This window comes from Nannobrachium achirus, assembly GCF_963921795.1.
Source record: "Nannobrachium achirus genome assembly, chromosome: 22".
Classification (NCBI taxonomy): Eukaryota; Metazoa; Chordata; class Actinopteri; order Myctophiformes; family Myctophidae; genus Nannobrachium; species Nannobrachium achirus.
The window spans coordinates 52,773,084-52,798,161 of record NC_137829.1 but is presented as its reverse complement, the minus strand read 5'-3'; the positions used below and the strand labels follow the sequence as shown (position 1 = coordinate 52,798,161).

General features: G+C 42.1%; 1 protein-coding gene across 1 annotated transcript; it reads right to left on the bottom strand.

The window, feature by feature from the left end:
• Positions 1–17,740: 17,740 nt before the first annotated feature.
• Positions 17,741–23,384, bottom strand: vgll3 (vestigial-like family member 3; the record flags this gene model as incomplete). Its single annotated transcript, XM_080753497.1, has 4 exons — positions 17,741–17,868; positions 18,461–18,988; positions 20,141–20,522; positions 23,286–23,384. The coding sequence occupies 4 exons, from the start codon at positions 23,382–23,384 to the stop codon at positions 17,828–17,830; spliced, it is 1,050 nt and encodes a 349-aa protein (XP_080609623.1). The 3' UTR covers positions 17,741–17,827.
• Between the last annotated feature and the right edge of the window lie 1,694 nt (positions 23,385–25,078).

Below are 25,078 nucleotides of genomic sequence, written 5' to 3'. Positions count from 1 at the left end.
TGTTTTTTTAAACTTCAGTGTATTCTCCAAAGCGATCCCGGTGCAGTTGATTCACGGATTTAATAGCAGAGTAGATGCTGATGTTATACTGTATATGTTAATGCAATATACTGTAAAAGAACAATAAAGAACACATATCCACCAGAGTTGATTTCGTCGACTAAAACCATGGCGAAAAACGTTGTTGTCTGCGTTTTTTTTCACTGATGAAAACTAAATAAAAACTAAGCTGTGATGACTAAAACTAAGACTAAATATATTGACAATTTTGTCAACAAAATAAAAACTAGACTAAAAACGTTAGGAAGGGACTAGTGGAGAAGAGAGTCATTTTATGTTTGGTTGCTCTCAGGTGTTGCGTGCTGAAAATAGCCAATCTACAAGCTCACTAGATTGGCTACTTTCAGCAAGCAACCAAGTGTAAAATCAGTCATTACGATGCCATCAAGGCCTGCCAAAAATACATTTTAGTTGACTAAATCAACTTTATTTAGTCACCTAAAAAAACGTATGATATTTAGTCGACTAAAATTAGACTATTAACTCATTGCATGCCAGGCCCGATAGTCCCGAGATTTTTTCAATGTCTTTCCCTGCCAGGCCCGATAGTCCCGAGAATTTCCGCCATTTTGAAAAAAAAAAAAAAAAAAAAAAAAAATTTTTGGACCCCAAAAAATGTAGTAGGCATGATAGAAATCGCGAAATTGCATGTTTAACCCCCATAGCAACCCCATCTATCAAACATGGCAGCCATCTTTGTTTACATTTTAGGAAAACATAATGGCTTGTATCTCATGAATGCCTGAACGGATTTCCATTCGGATTTTTTTGTTTGAAAGCTGTGAGCAATGTGGACACACATGGTGCCCTAAAGCGAGCGGGTTGCAGAACGTTGTGAAGATAGTAAATCATGTTTGGGGGCGCAGCGTTTGTCCCGGGGTGAGCGCTTGCCAACTGTCACTCAAAGTGCCTCAAAGTGTGACTGTACTGGCCAATCACAGGGCGGCCTTTTTGGTTCAATCCAGTTGCATTTCACTATTGTTGAGTGGAGTCCCTCAAGGCTCAACATTAAATATCTCTGCTTAGAATTATAGCCGATCGATATATTTTTCGCGAGATTTAGGATGCCCGTCCAACAGTGCACTGTTCATCGTCTCCTCGCCTCGTTTGTAATTATGATGGAGAGCATCATGTGTGTTCCAAGAAAACGAATTAGAGAAAAATAACCTCTTTTAAAGTCCACATTTCCCTTCAGAATTCAATGTACTTCAGCTTCACAAAGGGAAAATGAACCTGGATACAAAATGTCCAATCAGGAGGGGGGGGGGGGGGGGGGGGGGGGTGAAGAGCTTGCGGACGAACTCCATTGAGGACCTGCCCGTCTGAGCGGATACGGGTCAGATGGGCACTATAGGGACATCTGGGCGCCTCGAAGTAAAATATTTTTTTTTGTACAAAATGTTAAAAGATTTAATATTTGAAAAATGGTCTCAAGTTAATGAAAGTATAGGCCTACATGATGATTACATGCTTAAACATTCGACAATTAAGGTCTAATATTTGTACAATTGCTACAAATTGCTACAAAACCTGTATATCTTTCATTTTGAGGCATAAAAAAGAAAAATTGCATGATAAAAGGAAGTCTAATATGTACCTCTAGTACATGTTACATACATAATATTTATGTATTACATAAACCATTTTTCAAATATTTACTTTTGGACAGAATAGTTTGTAATAATTTTACATGGAGGTGCCCAGATGTCCCTAGTGCCCACCTGACCTGTTCCTGTCTGATACTATAATTAGCTGTTTGATGGAGTCGCACAAAAATAGATGATCTACAAGCTCACATTAGGTTACGACGTGACGCGTTGTGAGCTTGTACATCGCCTGTTCGGTGCACAGTAGGCCTACGCCAGAGAGTTCCATGGAGCAGTGGCATCAGTTCAGAAAAAACTAAGGTATGGCAACATGACTGGTGTCTTGCACGCGCGAAGGCGCGCGTGCAAGACACCAGTCATGTTGCCATACCTTAGCAACAGGCATGATACATTTATTTTAAGGGTTATTTCTACGGTTTCTTGGGCTGGATATGGCAGCCTGGGTTGTTCAAGTGCAGCTAAACTTGGCATGTACTTGCAGTAAACATGTCACAATTAACAATAATGCATTGCACCTGTGCAGCTGACCTGCGGAACCTGGGAATATGCCATTCTGTCAAGATAGGGAGAATACAAGTGTGGAGAATATAATTATAATTCCTTGTTAAAGTGACCATTTTGTTACATTTTGCATTTGTAGTTATTTTACAGTCATTTAACAACATAATAACCAGCGCAGATAGACAAAGAGACATTCATGGATTTATATTTAAAAGTAACTTTTATTCTCCCCCCTGGACCCATGGGTATGGCAGCTGCATACCCCTGCCATACCCAATTGACGCCCCTGCCAGGGAGCTCCTTGGACTTGGACCCCAAGAGCAGACCCTCGCAAAACCAATGAGCGAAAAAGAACCTCTCGTAAAACCATATTTCCTCTTTCTTTGTCAGAATTAATGTACTTCTGTGTCACAAAGGAGAAATGAATGAATGTGGAATTGGCAAAAGAGAGCCAAAGAGCAAGTGAAGAGCCTGCTGATGAACTCCTCCGTCCTGAGGGAGATTGGCTTTGGGTTCTGCTCAGTGTGTTCTCATTAAAGTCCCGTCTTAAGTGTGTGTGTGTGTGTGTGTGTGTGTGTGTGTGTGTGTGTGTGTGTGTGTGTGTGTGTGTGTGTGTGTGTGTGTGTGTGTGTGTGTGTGTGTGTGTGTGTGTGTGTGTGTGTGTGTAAGAGAGAGAGATTGAGATCATCTGTGTGCAGTGCACTTCATTCACATGAATTAGTGTGGGAGGAGAGCTTGCTGTGCACGTGCATGTACATGTGCACGTGCATGTACATGTGCACGTGCATGTACATGTGTGTATTGGATCAATTAACACAAATCAAAGCAGGAATCAAGTGACTTGACTACAAAACCCAGAAACATAATCATCTTAAACAGTTGAGAACAGAAACATTAATTCTAGATGTCCTACCAGAGGACCTGTCCTCCAGAGGACAGGTTATACTGTGTAAGTATAATTAAAGCTATACTTACACAGTATAGCTTTAATTATCGGTAATTTCTATAGGTTCCCAGCCGCACCAGTGGACTCTATTAAAGAAATAGTATCCACAATTAACTCTTTGAACTGTCACTCAGAACGGATCAATCTTGGGGACTTTAATGTTAGCTGGCTTGCTCGCTCTTCTTCAAATGATAAAAAACTATTTGAGAATACACATTTAACTCAACTGATCACTGAGCCTACCAGAGTCACTGAAACAACATCGACTCTTTTAGATCTAATATTTGTTTCTCATCCAGATAGGATTATTAAATCTGGGGTACTTTCTGACTGCTTTAGCGATCATTCTGTAATTTTTTGTGTATGGAAGATAAAAATTCACAGTCTTCCTCCAAAATGTATAAATATGAGACAATGTAAAAAATTAAATGTTGACAATTTCATTCAAGATGTTGTTTCTATCGACTGGGATAGGTTTCAGTTGATACTGTAAGAGAGTTCGTTCGATGAGGGCTGGGTGAACAGAACAGTCAAACAAAAAGATTGCAATTAAGATGATTTCTTTCTTTCTGGCCAGGCATGTTCAAAAAGATGTTCAAAAGATTATTTCACAAAAATAATGTTTCAAAAAAAAAATCATTCAAAAAAAACGTAACTTCTCAAAAAATGGAAAACAACAAACTTACATGCTTAAACGCATTAACAGCCCCGAGATGATCAGCCTCGGCCGGCTGCAGTACTAGGCCACAGAGCTCCCTGTGCCTAACCTCCTTCCCCTTTGTCTCAATACAGACTGACTTAAATACCACTTCAACCTGAGCTCCTAATTGGTGGCGCCACCCAACTAAAGGCATAGGTTACCTGAACTCACTCACTTACTAACTAGTGAGACATCCACATAGAAAACTCTTCACAAAACCCCTTAGACATGTTTAAGGTAAGCATAAACCATTTTTCTTATAATCACAATTCTTTTCATACCAGCAAAACTTTAAACTGGAAAAAGTAACACTCCTGGCCAGTGGTACGACCCAATTACCTCCTCCACCCCATATAAAGAGCAGAGCAGGCAGGTGTGACTCTTTTAGCATACACAGGCTGTAACAGGTGATGGCAAGAAGGTGTGTTTGTTTGGGCCATTGTTGCAAGGAGATTAAAGAATTTTACCAATTGCATTGTGTTTTGTGACTTGACCAAATGTTGTTGGGTAATGAAATAATGAGCAATGCTACAAACAGTTACATGATTAGGCAGTGCACATACCCAACATGCAAATGTTTGTTTTAATGGTCATGCTGCAACCTGAAATGGGTATGAGTTAAATACGAAAGGACCAGGTAACCAGAAAATAATAAATATATTCAGGAAACACATTTGAACAGTTGGCTGAAAATAGTGGGAAAGATTGTCTTTATCACAGATACCCTTTGTTGAAGATGCTTGGAGTTTTCTTTTGAATGAGTTCACCAAAGTTATTGATAAACATGCCCCTTAGAAATCTGTAAGAGTTAAGGGTAGACACCTTCCATGGGTCAGCTCTGAGTTAATAAATCAATTTAAACGTAGAGATAAGGCTTGGGCTAAATATAGAGCGAGCAGAGATCCAGCGGACTGGGATGTTTACAAAAGATTGAGAAATGACTGTAAAACCCAAACAAGGAATGCTGAGGCGGATTATTATAGACAGGGTCTTGCTCAAGATTTTCAAAACCCTAAACGGTTTTGGAAAAGATTGAACATTATTCTGAGTCCCAAAAAAAGTTCTGTGTCACAAATTCGTAGTAATGATGAGGTTGTCCACGATCCTGCGCTCTTCTCGAATATTTTTAATTTTCATTTTGCTTCCGTCGGTAACATGCATTCTAATGAGTCACCGTACTTAAACACATACGATAATAATCCTACTATCCCTGGGTCCTTTAAATTTAGACCTATTTTACCCATTGAAATTTTACAAGTAATTGCTGACCTAAAGGATGGCTGTGCTGTTGGTCCAGATGGCTTAGATGCCAAATTTATAAAACTAGCAGCTCACATACTTATTTATCCTCTAGCTGATTAATTTAATTTGTCATTGTCTACTTGTCAGTTTCCATCAGTCTGGAAATGTGCAAAGGTCATCCCACTCCATAAGAGTGGTGACCCACTTGATGTTAACAACTACAGGCCAATATCTATTATTTGCACTACTGCTAAAATATTTGAAAAAATATTTTTTAAGCAACTATCTCAATACATAAATGATTTCAATATATTATCTCCATTTCAATCTGGCTTTCGTTCAAAATTTTCCACCACTACAGCGCTCACAAAATTTACCAATGATGTGTTCTCTTCTTTTGGCAATGGACAATTAACAGGTGCTATTTTTATTGACCTAACCAAGGCTTTTGATTTAGTGGATCATTATTCACTCCTTGATAAATTACATGCAATTGGTGTTTCTTGACAAGCTTTATTTTGGTTTAACAGCTATCTACATAACCGTCGTCAATGTGTTATTAATGATCTCCCCAAAATAATGTCACTTTGTTCCATGCATCTATTTGCAGATGACACGGTCATTCACTCATCTCACTCTGATGTAGCTCAGATACAGAGACATCTGCAGTCTGATTTTTCCCTGGTCCAGGATTGGTTATCAAATAACAATCTCATACTGAATAAACAGAAGTCCTGTAGCATGCTGTTTGGCACTAGAACCTCAATCATTTATCCACTGATTTGTCAATTTATTTTCTTGATCACTCTCCCCTTAAATTGGTTGAGTCTTTCAAGTACCTGGGACTCTGGTTGGATTCTGAGCTTTCTTTTAAGCCTCACATTGAATTCATTCGAACTAAAATAAACATTAGTCTTAAAGTTATGTACAGATCAATCAATTGTTTTAGCTTTAAAATAAGAAAGCAAATTTCCCAGCAGCTGTTATTTCCAATACTGGACTATGGTGATGTAATTTACCAGAACACCTCTGAAACGCTCCATTCATTAACTGTTGCTTATAATAGTATTTGTAGATTTGTTTTGAGATGTCCTTATCTTACTCATCATTGTGTTATGTACGAATCATTGAACTGGTTATCACCCCAGGCTAGGAGAAAATTTCATTGGCTACTTTTTGTTTTCAAATGTTTTTATTTCAATTTTCCATCATACTTAAAACAGTATTTACAGCCATTTACGTCATCATATTCCCTAAGACATACACAGCATCTTTTTTTCATAGTGCCCATCATGAACACTGACATTGGGAGACGTGCCTTCAAGTTTAAAGCACCAGCTGACTTTAATATCCTGCCTTTGTCCCTCAGAGCAATTTCTAATTTTAATGCATTCAAATCTTCTCTGTTGGCCCATTTTACAACTAGCTGCTCTTGTTTCTGACTGGAATTATGTTTAATTAAGTTATTATTATTTATTTTTTCATGCTGATCTGTAATTTGTATGATCTGTGCATCTGCAAAGTTTTGTTATTTTTATTTTTATGCTTTCATTTGTATTCATTTTTATTCATCTTTATCACTAAGGATACTAGTATACTGTAGGAGTGGGGGGTGTAGTGGGGGTTGAAATGTTGGAGGAGCCTTATATGTATGTCTTTGTTTTGTTGTTCTGTGTTGTTTATTGTTGTTGTTGTTGTTTGTTGTACTTGAGGAAAACCTCGAAAACGAGTTGCTGCAACTCAATGGTTGATCCTCTAACGAAATTTCAAAATAAAACCACTTTGCCGATCACAACGCCTCGCGCGAGGCGTTGTGAGCTTGTAGATTTTTTTTTTTTGGCTACAGTTCTTAGAACATGGACACTATAGGGTTCAAGTTGTTAATGGTTAAAAATATTGGAAGATTTGGAGGACCCCCTGTAGTAACTCTGAGGAACCCCTAGGGATCCCGGACCCCCTGTTGAAGACCCCTGCTCTACCAGATCATTATGGATGGTGTTTTCTAAATGCTGGTGTCTTAAGACTTTCTGAACTACTTTAACTCTTGTCACCCTTGTTTACAGTAGAACGTTTTCTTATTTCTATTTCTTATTTTTAATTTGAGTCCCAGAGGGTTTTTAGACGATCATTTTTTCCTCTTTTTCTCCCCAATTTAGTCGTTATACCAATCGATTCCTCCCCAGCCCGTAGGAATACATGCAATGACCAGTATCACCCTCCCCATCCGGCTTCCCTCCCCCGGAACACGGACCAATTGTGTTGGCACAGACGGCCGACATGGCCGCTTGACCACAGGGTTAGAGTTAGGGTTAACTAACTAACCCTAACTCTAACCCGACATGGCCGCTTGCACCACAGGGGATTCAAACGTAGAAAGGTTTTCATCCCGTGTGGGTGTGCAGGTGTCTCTTCAGACTGCCTGAGTCATTGAAACTCTTGCCACACCACCTACAAATGTAAGGTTTTTCTCCCGTGTGGATGCGCAGGTGTCTCTTCAGATTGCCTAATTCATTGAAACTCTTGTCACACCACCTACAAATGTAAGGTTTCTCTCCTGTGTGGATGCGCTGGTGTGTCTTCAGTTTATCCAACTGACTGAAACTCTTGTTGCATAGTTTACAGTGGTAAGGTTTTTCTCCCGTGTGGACGTGCTGGTGTCTTTTCAGATTACCTGCCTGACTGAAACTCTTGTCACACACTGTACACTGGAAAGGTTTTTCTCCTGTGTGGACACGCAGGTGTGTCTGCAGGGCATGTGACCCATTGAAACCTTTGTCACAATGTTCACAGATGTGAGTTTTCATTCCTGTGTAAGTCATCTGATGTTTCTTTGCATCTCCTGTTGACTCTTGACGACTTTGAGATTTCGGCGGGTCCGTGCCTCCTCCGTCTTGTCTCCGGCTGGTTCCAGGGCTGACCATTCGCCTTTGTCCGTTCCTCAGCATTTGGCAGCAGCAGTCATACTGGCTTGGATGAGACGTAGAGGTACACTTCCAACAGGAGAGCTTAGCCTGGGAAGATCCGGAGGAGACTCCTTCCAGGAGTGGCGGTTCGTGGTACATGGACCGTGACGGGGACAGAGCTGTAGGTTCAGTTGAGGTCATCTCCAGCTCCATGATGTTCATTACTACTAAGGAAGGACTGTTATTCAAAGGTTGGAACTAGGACCCACCACAGTGGTGTCCGACTAGACTTAAACCGGGATATCTAACGATATGGTCACGGTAGTCAAAGGTTTGTGTGGTACAAAGATATCTGGGTTGTAAGGCCAAATATCTTGGGAACTGAATATGAGTTGGTTGAGGTTGGAGTGTCCTTGAAGATCCGTGGATAGTCTTGCTGGTAGAGTTGGAGATTCTCTGGTGCGATGGTTGATTCTGAATCTACCGTGGGAATGCAACTGCTTTTATACCCGCAGTGGTTGAGTCATTCTTGGTGATGTCATGATGACGAGTCAGGGTGGTTGAGTCATTCTTGGTGATGTCATATCCTTTTATACCCATATATGGAGATACAGAGATCTCCATATATGGGCATATTAGAAAGCCCATATATGGGCATATACGGATGACATCAGGGATATCCATATATGGGCATAAAAGGGACAAGGGCTTACAGTTAAGAGATCTCCATATATGGGCATATCAGAAAGCCCATATATGTTCATATGATGACATCAGGAATATCCATATATGGGCATAAAAGGGACAAGGACTTACAGTTAAGAGATCTCCGGGCATAAAGGGACAAGGACTGTTACAGTAGATATAGAGATGTCCATATATGGGCATAAATGAACAAGGACTGACAAACACTGAGATCTCCATATAACCTATGGGAATATAAGGGACGAGGACAATGCGTAGCATTGTGAGCTTGTAGACCTATTTTCTAAATATTGTTGTACATTAAAAACTTGAAATGGGTCGTTCTGCATAGTACTTGGGATTTGTTGATGTAAATGTTCACATAGAGTGTAATAATTGGTAAAACAAACTTTTGGCCTATTTGTGGAGATAAGCAACCAACGGTCGCTTATCTCCCGATTAGGGAGTCTTACTGGTTAATATTAATGTTAATGTTTGTTTAACACATTGAACGCCATCATAGGGTTAATGGAAGTCACCGAGGCGCGATGATTGGCGTCGATGAAGGCCCCGCATCGTAACGTTAACGGGGTCTTCTTGTATAATCCATTTCAATGTGTAACCGTGTAGCACCATGGAGCTAGCATTGCTAGCAGCTCCCGTCCACATAACACGGAGCAGAACGACGCTCTGTTTCCCAGAGCTCTGTGCGCGGCCTGCGTGTCACCAGCGCGCGTCATCAGCGAGCGCCGCTGAGGCGTATGGGTAATGTAGTGTTTTTGCTAATCTGGCGACAAAATCCCTTTTATTGCCATATATGGAGATCCCTGTGATGCCAAGGGAACGAAATCCCTTTTATGCCCATATATGGAGATATGGAGATCCCTGCGATGCCAGGGGAACCAAATCCCGTTTATGCCCATATATGGAGATATGGAGATCCCTGTGATGCCAGGGGAACCAAATCCCTTTTATGCCCATATATGGAGATATGGAGATCCCTGTGATGCCAAGGGAACCAAATCCTGTTTATGCCCATATATGGAGATATGGAGATCCCTGTGGTGTCAGGGGGAACACATCCCTTTTATGCCCATATATGGAGATATGGAGATCCCTGTGATGCCAGGGGAACCAAATCCCCTTTATGCCCTTATATGGAGATATGGAGATCCCTGTGATGCCAGGGGAACCAAATCCCTTTTATGCCCTTATATGGAGATATGGAGATCCCTGTGATGCCAGGGGAACCAAATCCCTTTTATGCCCTTATATGGAGATCCCTGTGATGCCAGGGGGACCAAATCCCTTTTATGCCCATATATGGAGATATGGAGATCCCTGTGATGCCAGGGGGACCAAATCCCTTTTATGCCCATATATGGAGATCCCTGATCTGTGAATGTCAATGTATAATCACTGTGATGTCAGGTGAACCAAATCCTTTTTATGCCCATATATAAAACCCCCATTGACTTTGAATGGGGGACTCTGAAAAAAAAAAAACAGAAACTTTGGTCCCACATTACTCTGACATACTTTTGCCTAGCAACGTCACTTAAACTTTAAAATGGATACACAACTTTGGTCTTTTTCCGGCCAATAGGGATGAGCTGTAATTGATTAAGCCCCGCCCCCTCTGTAACAGGAAGTGCCCTTCGCCAAACAGGAAGTGCCTCTAAATCTCATGAACCGTTTGTCGTACAGACGCGTGGAGGCGTCAAATGACTTGATTAAGAGTCCTTAGCCTAAATTGGGGCCTATTTCGCCAAACAGGAAGTGCCCCTCACCAAACAGGAAGTGACCCTTGATCTTGTGAACCGTTTGTCGTACAGACGCGTGGGTTGCGTCAAATGACATGATTAAGAGTCCTTAGCCTAAATTGGGGCCTATTTCGCCAAACAGGAAGTGCCCCTCACCAAACAGGAAGTGACCCTATATCTCGTGAACCGTTTGTCGTACAGATACGTGGGTGGCGCCATATGACTTGATTAAGAGTCCTTAACCTTAATTGGGGCCTATTTTGCCAAACAGGAAGTGCCTCTCACAAACAGGAAGTGACCCTTTATCTCGTGAACCGTTTGTCGTACAGACATGTGGGTGGTGTCATATGAAAAACGATAATGTTAAAGCTTATGCAAAAAATGCTAATGTTAATAAATGTAACGCTAATGCTAACACCAACTGCTACACAAGGTTGCACAGACTTAGCGAGCTGCAGGCACACTTAAAATTTCTTAGAAATTTTCTTTTCTAGTCTACTATTATAATTATACTAGGAGGAAGATTTTTTCCAAAAAAGTATACAGAAAGAGTTAAAATGATGTTTTCTATGTGGCCACACCCACCAGTTCATTGGTTGTAATTCGTTGTCATGGTGGGTGGTGACCCAGCTGAAGTTAGCCACACCCACGTATGTTGGGTGAATGGTAATTAGGGGAGGGGTTGATTCTGTGATGTAATAAGTATCTGTGTTTTTGGACCGGCACGTTTGACCCCACAAGGTGGCAGCCTACAGCTAAAACCCAAATAGAAAGGCAATACATAATTGCTCATAACAACCACACCAGGGGGTCTAATGAAGTACTGTCAACCTCCTAGACACATGAAAACCAGAAAAAGTACAAAACTATGGCACCGCCTCTTTAAAGCTCTGTTAAAAATCATTGTTATCGTAGTGTCGAGTAACAGAAGTCTCCCAGTCTCTCCATGTCTTTTGAGAATAAATGTTCAGGTCAAGTATTTTATCCAGACGAGAGAGAACTTCAGACTTTAAGTGTAATAATAATATAATAATAATAATAAATAATATCAAAATTGCGTCTGTTTATTTGTTTGTTTAATCACTTCCAATGTCATTGTTTAAATCCTGTATCCTGTGTAAGTGTTCTCTCCTCCTCATCATCAATCAATCAATCAATCAATCAGGTTATAGTTAGCAAAAGATTGAACTCCATGTGATATTTCCCGGTCAAGGTGCAGTTTATATCATGTCCTCAGTCAGGAGGTTTAAGAGGTACTGTAGGTCATGGGTCTTCAACAGGGGGTCCGGGACCCCTAGGGGGTCCTCAGAGTTACTACAGGGGGTCCTCCAAATCTTAGAGTGATATAAACTTTTTTTTCTCCTTTTTTATATTAACAACTTGAACCCTAGCGCTGCAAGGCGTTGTGAGCTTGTAGATCGGCTATGTTCGGCAAAGAGCTTTTGGTGAAGAGGGGAAAAAGGTGAAAGGTCAAGTTCATTAAGTGTTGACGGTTCAAGTGGTTAAATATCTGAAAACACAAATTGACATGAATCCAAAATACGCTGATGATTGTGCTGTCAAACGATGAAGCTATATGGAATCTATGAACAGGTCGTGGGGGTCCCTGCCCTGCCTCCCTCAACTAAGGGGTCCTTGGCCTGAAAACCTTGAACACCCCTGCTGACTGTAGGTTATCTGAGGTGAAATGTATGATGATTTCAGAGAGGCTGAGCAGTTTGGAAAGTTTTTACTACAGCTCAGTCTGAGCTTGTATTGGCAGGAAGCAGAGCTGCTACACAGACTGCTGTGTGTTAGCCACTTAGTGCTACACAGACTGCTGTATGTTAGCCACTTAGTGCTACACAGACTGCTGTATGTTAGCCACTTAGTGCTACACAGACTGCTGTATGTTAGCCACTTAGCGCATTAACGAAAAAGTTGACAAGTCGACTGAGTCGACTTCATTCTAGAGATGCAACGTTCGCGAACGAATCGAATCTTTTGAACGGCTCTTTGAAGTGAACGATGGGATCCGGTTCGCGGAGTAGGGAGCCGTTCATTTGGCTGAATTGACTCGCGACGCGGTGCGCGGTGCGGCGCGGCAATGTGCAGCTATCTAGGAAGCAAATTAAGACTCTACGATTTCTATAATTAAAACGTCTCCATATTGCTTGGGAAGTCAACTTCCATGACAAATGACTGTATTATGTCCCTGTAAATATTTAAATGTTTACTATTTTAAAATAGCCGATGTACAAGCTCACATTGTGCCAGGCCTAGCCAGTTGGTAAATCCTGGCTATACGCCGCTAGGGAGGAGCGAGTTCATTGTTGCCTGCTTGTTTTTTTTAAGGTGTTGCATGAATAACATTAGTCAAGGTAGCTTAATTTACACACACATGTTTTATAAAAAGGGTGAATACAAAATTGTGATCTCAACTGTCAGCAGAGGAATGTGGTGCCAGACCGTGCCACCTTGTGGATTCATGTTTCAACGAAAACATTTTAAATATGCAATGAGCCAAAAGAGCCAAATGAGCCAGTCTTTTGAACGGCTCTTTTAAGTGAGCCAGAGCCATGGCTCTGGCTCACTTCAAAGAGCCATAAATTGCATCTCTACTTCATTCCACAAGTCGACTCCCACCAGAGAAAGTCGAAAGTCGAAGTTGAAAAAAAAAAATTCTATTGTGAAAATAGTAGATCTACATGCTCACGCCTTTTTTCACAATTTCTGCCTCTATATTTGACTATTTGGACAATGTTTAATTTGTCATTTTAGAGGTATTAAAACGTCCTTAAATTGTCACTTTAGAAATGTGAAGATACCCTCTATACACTTAAACTTTATGTTGGTTTGTTTACAGTTGAGTGAGAAAACAATGTTTCACATTGAGTTAATCATCTGGGGACCCCCCAAAATAATTGGGGGGTCGTGTGTGATGTGATGCCGTTGTCAAACGATAAAGTCGACTTCAACTCAACTTTTTACGGAGTCGAGTCGACTTGCAAAAACCACAAGTCGTTAAAACTCATTTGCTGCCAAAAACGAGGAACCCGAGAATTTCGCGATGTACCACCCTGCCACGCCCGAGGAACCCGAGAATTTTTGAAAAAAAAAAAAAAATCAAAAAATTTTTTTTTGACCCCAAAACATTTAGTAGGCATGATAGCGATCGCGAAATTGCATGTTTAACCCCCATAGCAACCCCATCTTTCAAACATGGCAGCCATCTTTGTTTACATTTTAGGAAAACATAATGGCTGCTATCTCATGAATGCCTGAACGGATTTCCATTCTGATTTTTTTGTTTGAAAGCTGTGAGCAATGTGGACACACGTGGTGCATTATCTAGGCATGGGTGTGCATGATCCGTGCACTATGAATTACATGGAAGTCTATGGAGACAGTTTGGCAGAATTAGAGTACGAAGGTATTGTTAAATGGCAGCAGATGAGTTAATGCCCTAGAGTATGTCTTATCTGGCCTCATGCCGCTTCATATGAATTGTGCAGCGAATGTTGACAGGTTCCTTTCCTCTGTAGTTTCATGTTCTCTATAAAGTTGCAATGTGGGCACTTATCTAAATGTATGCTGCTTAAAATATGTGGGTGAAGCAGATAAATGTGGTAACAGTGTATGGAAGCTAGTGTATAAAGTGAATAAATGTCATTTTCAGTGACCATACTGAAACAGCACAACTAATTGACATGGAAATCTCTAAATAAATATACAGTATCAACCCATAAGTGAGATAAAAAAAAAGAAAAAAAAAGATGCATTGAAGTTATATAACCAAATAACCGAGTCTTTGAATATATCAGGCTATGAGAAATTGCAGAAAATTGTCTGTTTTATTTAATTTTTTCATGGGAAGGACCCTGATGCCCCCAACTAATAAATTATGTTTTTAAGTTGAGTGTCTACTGTAACTGCAGGCTTTGTACTGTATGCATGTTTGTGTGTGTGTGTGTGTGTGTGTGTGTGTGTGTGTGTGTGTGTGTGTGTGTGTGTGTGTGTGTGTGTGTGTGTGTGTGTGTGTGTAGTGTAGGTACCGGTATGTGTAGGTCTGCCTTTTGAGGGATGCATGAAAACATGTGTGTGTGTGTGTGTGTGTGTGTGTGTGTGTGTGTGTGTGTGTGTGTGTGTGTGTGTGTGTGTGCGTGTGTGCGTGCGTGCGTGCGTGCGTGCGTGCGTGTGTGCACATGTGCATGTATCTGTTGCCCCTCTTTGGTGAACTTCCTGTCCAGACAGGAAATGCATTCCTCAGTGGTGTGTGTGTGTGTGTGTGTGTGTGTGTGTGTGTGTGTGTGTGTGTGTGTGTGTGTGTGTGTGTGTGTGTGTGTGTGTGGGGACAGACAGGCAACAGGCATGTCATGGTATCTTACAATAACTGTCTGTGGAATGCGCTCCATGGCCCAGCCTTGGCTAGCCTGGCCTCAGGGCTTACATCAGGCACACGTTACACATAGAAGCCAGCAAGAGCCGTTGACGCCCGCGGCTGTCTCTCCATAGAAGACCCCATTAAACAGAAGTCGGTTGGTTAGAAACCATATGAATGAACAATCATCAAATGTTTGTGGAAATGGATTGTGGTTTGGAAAGTTATAAGGCCTCAGTCCAGGGCTGTTCAATCTGGAATGACCTACCTCTATTAATAAGAGACTGTCTGTTTGTCATTTCCATCCTCCAAGTTTAACTAAATGGTTACTTGACAATCAATGTACCATGTAGACCATGTATAGTCTTAATAGTCTTAATAGTATTTAATCGTCCTTTTGCGAATGTAGGGTTCTTACTGTTGGAATAGTATAGTACTTGTATGTATGTGTTTTACTGTAGGTGTCTTCTCTTGATTTAAGTTTGTTGTTGTTGGTATATGTTTTGTTTTGTGTTTCATGTGGGGACTACGGATTGAATTTAGCATTCTTGCTAAGTCCGGTATATTTACATTGCTTTATGTAGTGTCCATTAATATACACTGTCCCATCCAAATAAATAAATAAAGTAAAGTAAAGTAATAAATAATAAGGCATGTAGTACTGTAATAATTAACTGTATTCAAGGCCAATTTGACTTGAGTAAAAGTACAAAAGAATTGTCCTCAAAATATATTCACACAGTGCCAAAGTGTATTTTTTGTAATATTTATCTAAACCTGCGTCAAATCTGCATCTCTCTATGAGATGTAGTAACATATCAAACACTAAGCTATTCCCTCCTCCATGGCTTGCCAAGTTTGCCAACTTGGAACATGCGCTTGTGGCGAGTTGCGGGCAGCCTATCACGGGCACTCGCTCGCCCTCGAGGCCTCACTGTCGGCATCCTGGCTTGTTTATTTGGACACAGCCGTTGACAGTCACATTCACACGTTGCATCTGGCAGAGAAGAGCTTCTCAACATCATTAACCACTTAAGCCCTATGTTATGCTTCATCATACGATGGTGCCAGGTGGCTAAAATAGCTGATCGACAAGGTCACACGTGTGTCGACTCGCAATGCATTCTGAGCTTGATAGATCTGCTATTTTTGAACATTTTCGCCTACAATGACATGCCCAGAAATGTGGAAACCAGGATTGATGTTGTAAAACCAGGAGCTAAATACAATACAGTATACTAAAGGACAACTTTGGCCGGCTTATTGTGTCTAAAAATACATATTTAGCCACTTGTACGCATGCCCCCAACCACTGAAATTAGTTATAACAATAAAAAGCAGTAAATGAAAACATTTTAACACTCATCCTTTCTTTTCTCTAATTACAATCTAAAATATGAACCCTTGTTGTAAAAAAACAAAGTTGTCCTTTAAGAAAGAAACAAACTCAAGAAACATAGTAGGATATATATCTATATATCTATCTATATCTATATATATATATATATATATATATATATATATATATATATATATATATATATATATATATATATATATATGTGCAATTAAATGTGTGATATAATCGTGTCTGGCCCACTGGTTGAGTAGGGACGATCTGTGACTAGACTAGAACAGAGAATAATAGAATAATAGAAGATGTATTTGAATCATGTTTTGTTTTTAATGAGAACCAGTTTCTGCCAATAGAACTTAGCAATGTATTATTTACAGGTACCCATACTGTATTTACACTACACAGTCTCTCCCCAAAATGGCAAAATAGCAAAGGTGGCATTTGAGTGGCAATTAGCGATCACAGCTAGCAAACAACAACTTGTTACAACACAATATTGTACAAAACATAATTAACAGTCAAATGACAAACGTTCACTGTACAAAACAAAGCGTGTGGATCCTCAAAATTAGGTTCTTGAAACAGAACCTTAGCCTAGGGGTCCCTTGTTAGTTGAAACAGAACCTTAGCCTAGGGGTCCCTAGGGGTCCCTTGTTAGTTGAAGAAGTAAAAGCATGTTGTACTACAGTATATGTACTGTATCAGACATTCCAGACGTGTTTAGTCTCTTCCTACATCTCTTAAAGGTATATTCAGTGATTGTATTTCATTCAAATAAAAATATAATTGGTACATTTTCCATTCATTCTCCTCACTAGAATGTGTGTTGACCATATAAGGACTTCCACCATGGCCTGTGTTACGAGCATATAGCTAGATTTGGTTTTCAGAGGTGGCCAGCCAGTCCTCGACCAATCAGGGTAGAGTATGGCCGTAGTTATGTTATGATGTTTAGTTATGATGGTCAAAATAAAAGTTTTGAGAACCACAGTCGCTCTGAATTAAGAACGTCTGCTAAATGCCTAGATTGTAAACTACTGAACTCATAAAATGCCACAGTCTCGTAGTAAATCAGTATCATACATATCCTGAAGCTGGAGACGTAGGCCTACCGATTTTCAGTGACTGGATCTAATGATCAAAACGAGAACATTATAATGGTGTAAAATATCTATAAAAAATTGAACATTTCCACACTGTAATGCCTCATTCACACTACAGATATATAGTTGAACGTTTTGCTTGGTAATTCAATGTAATCTCAATGGAAACCAGCTTTAAAGCTTTCAAAGCTTTGTCCTGAGCGTCTCCTCTATCTTTAAAGCTGGTTTCCATTGAGATTACATTGAATTACCAAGCAAAACGTTCAACTATATATCTGTAGTGTGAATGAGGCATAAGGCCAGTAAGGGACAAGATGACCCCCAGCCACTTTCATTATCACTGAATACACCTTTAAAGGAACCACATTTGAGGCCAAAGCGTTAAACCGTTCTCTTCAAATCCATGCCTGGATTCTTCTCCAGAAGGTGGTCAGTGCTGTGGTCAGAGTCCCATCAGCTACAATCGGAATGCATCTCCATTTTACTGAGTATATTTTGTTTTTGTTTTTTTCAGTGCTGGTGTTGCAGCCACGAGCTTTTACAAAAACGATGTCCCAGGAAAACGTGTCAAGCAGTCCAGGAGGAAGGAGCAGGCTGTCTGCTAGAACCAAGCCGTGGCTTTTGTCTTGTCCTGGTCCACAGCTGCAAAGGAAAAACAGACATTATTTAATGTCATTGTCACCAGTCATTTTGGTCAAATGAAACTAGTCAAGAGTGATTTATACAATATGACGCTTGTTTTGGTTCCCTTTAACAACTTTCCTTGATGTGAATTACAAGGTGTGTGTGAGTGGGTGAGGAGGGAGTGAGAGAGAGACAGAGACACAGAGAGAGAGAGAGAGAGAGAGAGAGAGAGAGAGAGAGAGAGAGAGAGAGAGAGAGAGAGAGAGAGAGAGAGAGAGAGAGTAAGTACAGTACAGTACAGTACAGTATATCGTCGTTGGCGGGTGGAAACCTTGTATCTCCAAGTTTCAAATTTACCTTTTTTCGCAAAGTAAAGCCCTGCTTCATCATACAAGGCTGTCGCACAAAAGTAGTGAAAACAGCCGATCTACAAGCACACAACGCCTCGCACCGCGAGGCGTTGTGTGCTTGTAGATCGGCTGTTTTCACTAGTTTAAATCATTTTTAAAATGATAAATGCAAAACGAACGGTTTTGGACATATAAGGTTTTCACCCGACAACAACGATATGTATATCATATTGTACATGCCAGTGTATGCTATGACTTACCCGAATCATAGACCTCCAGGGGTCCATGGAGGGGCCCGGGGGGCCAGGCGGTGGAGGTGCCCCCGATGGGGCTGCTGCCGCTGGGTTCCATCTCCGTCTTGATCCCCTCGCTGTGGGGGGAGCCTGGGCTGGGGGCCGCCGGCTGGCTCTGGCTCCTCACGCCGGGCAACAGCAGAGGACTGAACCTGGGGTCCAGGGGGGCGTGGCCCCCGTGGTGGGCCGGGTAGGAATGCAACATGGTGGGGTGGGCGTTGTGGCGGGCGGGCACGGCGTGCGCGCGCCGGTGCGAGTGAGGGTACACGTCGTGGACGTGGGGGTAACCTCCCGTGCCCTGGCCGTACGCCCAGGCGTCGGGGAGGGACGCGGAAGGAGGGGCCAGGCCGTGGCCCGCCCACAGGGCCCCGTCGGGGGCGTGGAAGGGCACGGGGCTGGGGGGGAAGGAGACAGCCGGGAGGCAGGGGCTGCTCTGGGACTGAAAGGCTCCGTTCCAAACAGATCCACTCTGGCTCTCAGAGAGAGACACACCATCTGAAGCACAAAGACAGAGTGTCAGGGTTCACACACATTTCTACCAATTCATTTCCAAAACATTTCCAAAACTTTTACAGAATATTTAACCCAGTTTCCAGGACTATATAACAATAATTCAGCTCAATATCAGGTCGCTTACTCCTATGCGCAATGCCCAAAGACAGGAAGTGTATGCCAGTGGTTCTCAACCTTTTCAGGCCGTGACCCCCGAAATAATCATATTTTAACTGGGGACCCCCCACCCTGATGAGCACCAAGAGTTGAGGAATTTTGTATAACACGTTTCTATTGTGAAAATAGCCGATCTACATGCTCACAACGTTGCGAGGCGTTGTGAGCATGTAGATCGGCTATTTTCACAATTTCTGCCACTAATATTTGACAATTTGGCCAATGTTTAATGTGTCATTTCAGAGGTATTAACAAAATCAATAACCAAAGACAATGCATAGCTATTTTGTCCAGGACCTTCCAGGACCCTTGATCAATTCCAAAACATTTCCAGTACTGGAAAAATATTTTTCTAATTTCAAAATATTTCCAGGAATTTCATGACCGTGGGAACCCTGGATGGTTTCCAGATCAATTCAGATGCAGTCATGTGCCTTTCAAATCATAAGTGATATCCCGTTTCCCCCCCTATCTGCAGTGGTTACAATGGGGTGGGCAACATCTCTCTCCAGGGGGCCATACTGACTTTGATAAAGTGAGTGAAGGGCCACACGTTGGACAATTGAAACGTGAAACACATGCATGCGTGGTGTCTTTAAGGCCTATGAATTATTTGGGATAATATGGATCCATGGCAGACTATTTCACTGTTACATTACAAACATTTAACATTTGAGAACACACAGATGGAATATGGAATGCAGTATAGACTACTCAAATGGTACATAGGCCTACATATTACTAATAATTAATTGTTACGTTAAATTGATTTCCCTAAAAAAACATATTGCTGCCCTTTAACATGTAGATATTATAGGCGTAATTTAGTTTTTCTTGAGGACTTTCGAGGGCCTTATTGAGATGTTGGAAGGGCCGGGTCCGGACCCCGGGCCTTATGTTGCCCATGTGTGGGTTACATTATCCAAATATGTGCATTTTTGACTTGGAGGCTATCACCAGGTTGTTTGTCCCTCTCACCTTTCCATACGCCAGTGGCAGGGGGCGAGGCGTGTGGTTGGTTGGTTCCTCGGAACGGCTTGCTGTCGCCGCCGAAGGCTTGGCTGAGAGCCCGGGAAAAGTGCTGGTCCACCACGTCGCCGATGTCGCCTTGGAAATAGGTGAACAGGACACACCTGGAGCTCAGGTACTCGGCCTCGGCCGGCAGGTTGCTGTCCTTAGCGGAGGAGGAGGAGTCTCCACCTCCAGACTGAGAGCCCAGTAGTTCTGGAGCCCGGGGCCTGAGGCCCTGCTCACCCGGGAGCAGCACCCCTCCTCGCTGCTCGCCCGGGAGCAGCACCCCTCCTCGCTGCTGCTGCTGCTGCTGCTGCTGCTGCATCTTACTGTACACACTCAGCTTCCTCTGAGAGAGAGAGAGAGAGAGAGAGAGAGAGAGAGAGAGAGAGAGAGAGAGAGAGAGAGAGAGAGAGACAGAGAGAGAGAGAGAGAGAGAGAGACAGAGACAGAGACAGAGACAGAGACAGAGACAGAGACAGGGTTCCCACGGTCATGACATTTCTGGAAATATTTAGAAATTAGAAAAATATGTTTTTCCAGTACTGGAAAAGTTTTGGAATTGATCAAGGGTCCTGGACGGTCCTGGGGAAAATAACTATGCATTGTCTTTGGGTATTGATTTTGTTACTACCTCTGAAATGACAAATTAAACATTGGCCAAATGTTCAAATATTAGAGGCAGAAATTGTTGCGAGGCGTTGTGAGCATGTAGATCTGCTATTTTCACAATAGAAACGTGTTATGCAAAATTCCTCAACTCTTAGTGCTCGTCAGGGTGCCGGGGTCCCCAGTTAAAATGTGATTATTTCGGGGGTCACGGCCTGAAAAGGTTGAGAACCACTGGCATACACTGCCTGTCTTTTGGCATTGCGCATAGGAGTACGTGACCTGTTATTGAGCTGAATTATTGTTATATAGTCCTGGAAATTGGGTTAAATATTCTGGAAATGAATTGGTAAAAATGTGTGGGAACCCTGGAGAGAGACAGATACGTTAACTCAGTGTTTCTCAAACTTTTACATTTCAAGGTTTAATTTAGACCCCCCCATAAAGGAACCCACAGAATCCCTGGAATCCACCAAGAGAACCAGCGGATCCACTGATAGAACAAGTGTATTTGCTAAGCCTCGAGCAATATAGTGTGTGAATATGATAGAATAGAATACATAGTATTTATTTCAGTGCAAAACTGCTCTACTAAACCCTAGTCTGGGATCACTTCACTTTTCGGGGTTGTAACCGGTCTGGAGCGGAAACCACAACACATCATAATTGTAGTTCTCAAAGGACTACAATTTGCCGGAAAGATCAAACCGGATTCAGTTTTAACCCCAAAGATTCCCCTGCGCTCAAGGACATACTTTTAGGGCCTACCTAATAAACTCCTTGATGCGGAGTAGCTTTGCTTTTGAAAAAACGTGTTTGGTATATCCATCTTTCAGTCCAACTATTAGCGACCGGCAAGACTACACTAGGCTACTGGAGCATTTTAATAGGGATTGGGGAAACAAACGGGGGGGAACTAAATCAAAGCGACGCCGCTTCTTCTAGTGGCCAAAGTGGTCAAACGGCCTAAAGCGAGGTTAACTAAACCCCACCTAAGATACATAACGTAAACATTCATCTAATCAACATGTAATGGCTATATTTCTGTCCCTCATAGTAGCTATCTGAGAATGACATGTCTTGGCAAACCACAGAGAGTAGAAATGACATTCCCAGCACTCAGTGGTCCGCACAGAAAGGCCTGGTCTAACATTCCGGGGTGACTGGCCGGCTGTCATTACATCACTATCTGACAGAGGAGTAAAAGCTCCGTGTCATTACGCATGACCTGAAGGCAATACGAAGCGTCACACAGGAATTCCATCTTGACGAAATTATAAATTAAGGGGGGGGGGGGGGGGGGGGGGGACTGAGACTAGTTACTAGGGCCCAAGTTGGAGGGGCTCGCAGAGCGGCACCGAATGCCTCGCTGCGAGCTTGTAGATCTGCTATTTTTGAAAAGTCCTGGAAATGTGTGCAAATCTTTTAATATATATATTTTTAAGCAAACATTTGTAACCCTGGAACTAAATGTTTTGAGATGGGGGTCCGTGGCCAAATACATATCATCTTGGGGGTCCTTGACATGAAAAAGTTTGAGCACCACTGAGATAGAAACATAGGTTTCTTGCACACATTTTCACAATGTTTCAAAAATAGCAGATCTACAAGCTCACAGCGCGGCACCGAGTGCCGCGCTGTGAGCTTGTATATCTGCTATTTTTCAATAGTTAACATTCAGGGGGGCCCGCAGTGAATCCTTGTACCCAGGGCCCAGAATCTGGTGTGACGCCCCTGCTCTCTGAACAGAAACAATCATGTCAAAAACTGACAATGATTTGCCTGAACCTAAACCTAAACCTAAACCCTAACCCTAAACCTTTCCGAGGTCCCAGAAGTCAGAGTGAGAAAATCACTTGCAGTGGTGTGAAGTAACTAAGTACATTTACTTAAGTAGTTTTGAGGTATTTTTACTTAACTGGAATATTTAAAGACATCAATACTTTTACTTCTACTCCACTACATCACAGAGGAAAATATTGTGCTTTTTACTCCACTTTTTATCTCCAAAGTAACTAGTAACTAAAGTTTTCAAATAATTGTAGTCTACAATTATTTGAAAACTTTAGTTAATACTTACTTTGGAGGTATAAATTATAATATTACAAAACATACATTAACCACTTTAGCCCTATTTTATATCCAGGCTATTTGAAAATAACTGATCCTTTAGACGTGTTGTGAGCTTGTAGATCTGCTATTTTCAAAAGACTTTTATAGGCTACATTATTTGTATACATTTGAAAACTTTTGAAATGGGACATTTTGCATAATGAGTAGCCTATACTTTCTACGTTTGGCAGGCTATAAGTAGCCATTGCAGATACTTTTATACTTTCACTCAAGTCAATTCTGAATGCCAGACTTCTACTTGTAACAGAGTATTTCTGCATTGCAGTGTAGTGTCCTGATACTTTTACTTAAGTAACAACATGTGTTAATCATAGTAACAAATAGTATAGTACAACAGTAGAGTAGCAACTTGTTCCACCAGTGAACTCACCTGCTGTTGGTGGTGATGATAGTAGGCCGCCTTGTAGGCTGCAGGGAGGCAGTGCGCTCCATAGCTCTGGTGGTGGTACATGACATCCAGGCAGCTCATAGCGACATGGGACACGCACACACACACTGGTCCGGGAGGGAGGAATGAGCGGCCGAAAGCAGGTCTCCTCAGACGGTCTCAGTCCGAGGTTCTGTCTGTGGGATCCTGGTGGTTGCCTCCATATATGCGGGACACACAATAGCCATCCCGTCCGGTGAAAAGCGGACAGTTTGCATAGAGACAAAGCGGCCCCGCTGTGAGTGAGTCGCACCACCTGCGGCCCCGAAGCCAAACGTTCGTTCGCTGCTCGACCAACTCTGGCTTTGAGAAGTTTTTCAGCGCTGCTGCTGATTGGGTGGAAGTTTTTCTTTTTTTTTTTCGGGGACGCGCAGTGCGTAATGGAGAGGAGAGGAGAGGGATGGAGCTTCTTTGCGCGCACGGTGCACGCGCACTTGGAGAGGTCTCATAACCTCCTGAGTCCTGACTCCCCTTTTTGATTCGCCGAAATGAGTCTAAAAAGCAATAATTGATAATATTAATAATACGCTAATAATAATATCCTTTTAATAAATGTGAAGGGCCCTAGCTGTTCTGAATAGAACCCCAGCCTATCAACTATTGATTGATTGATTGATCGATTGAATACTTTATTACAAGTTTGCATAGGATGGTGAAACGTAGGCCTACAGGACACTGAGGACAGTAGGCCTACACAGTTCACTGATACAAAGTTAGGCTACTGTATTAGTAGGCCTATATAACTAAAAGCATAACGACCACAATAAAGCTTTTAATTGGGCTTGTTTAAATTGGGGTCCGTCCTTTTGTAGGCCTACTCAATTCATAATACAATACGACAATCATAATACATTGATGGTCAACCCCCCGGTTTCATTAACCTGCAGTTGTCTTATGGTGAACTGCAGCTCATGGTCGACTGTTGATATAGGCCAGGGGTCTTCAACAGGGGGCCCGGGACCCCCAGGGGGTCCTCAGAGTCACTACAGGGGGTCCTCCAAATCTTTGTGTGGATAGAAACCTTTTTTTCTCCTTTTTTATATTAACCCTAGCGTCCACTGAGAACTTTAGCCAAAAATAGCCGATCTACAAGCTCGCAGCGTCTGCTATTTTTGGCAAAGAGTTTTTGTAGAGGGGGAAAAGAGCAGTCCAAGTACAGAGTGAAAGGTCAATTTTATTAAGTATTGACGGTTCAAGTGGTTAAATATCTGAAAACACACATTGACATGAATCCAAAATACACTGATGATTGTGCTGTCAAACAATGAAACTATATGGAATCTATGAACATGTTTGCGGGGGTCCCTGCTTCATCTCTCTCAACTAAGGGGTCCTTGGCCTGAGACCCTGATATAGGCTGCTAATAAGCTGAACGATCTACTGGCATATTTACTGCCATGTCAGTTCGTTCGCCCGGTTGTAGCTCTCTGGTCCATAGTGTTAGTGGAGTTCTCTTTAACACTATGACCAGAGCCCGGTTAGCTCTCTGGTCCATAGTGTTAGTGGAGTTCTCTTTAACACTATGACCAGAGCCCGGTTAGCTCTCTGGTCCATAGTGTTAGTGGAGTTCTCTTTAACACTATGACCAGAGCCCGGTTAGCTCTCTGGTCCATAGTGTTAGTGGAGTTCTCTTTAACACTATGACCAGAGCCCGGTTAGCTCTCTGGTCCATAGTGTTAGTGGAGTTCTCTTTAACACTATGACCAGAGCCCGGTTAGCTCTCTGGTCCATAGTGT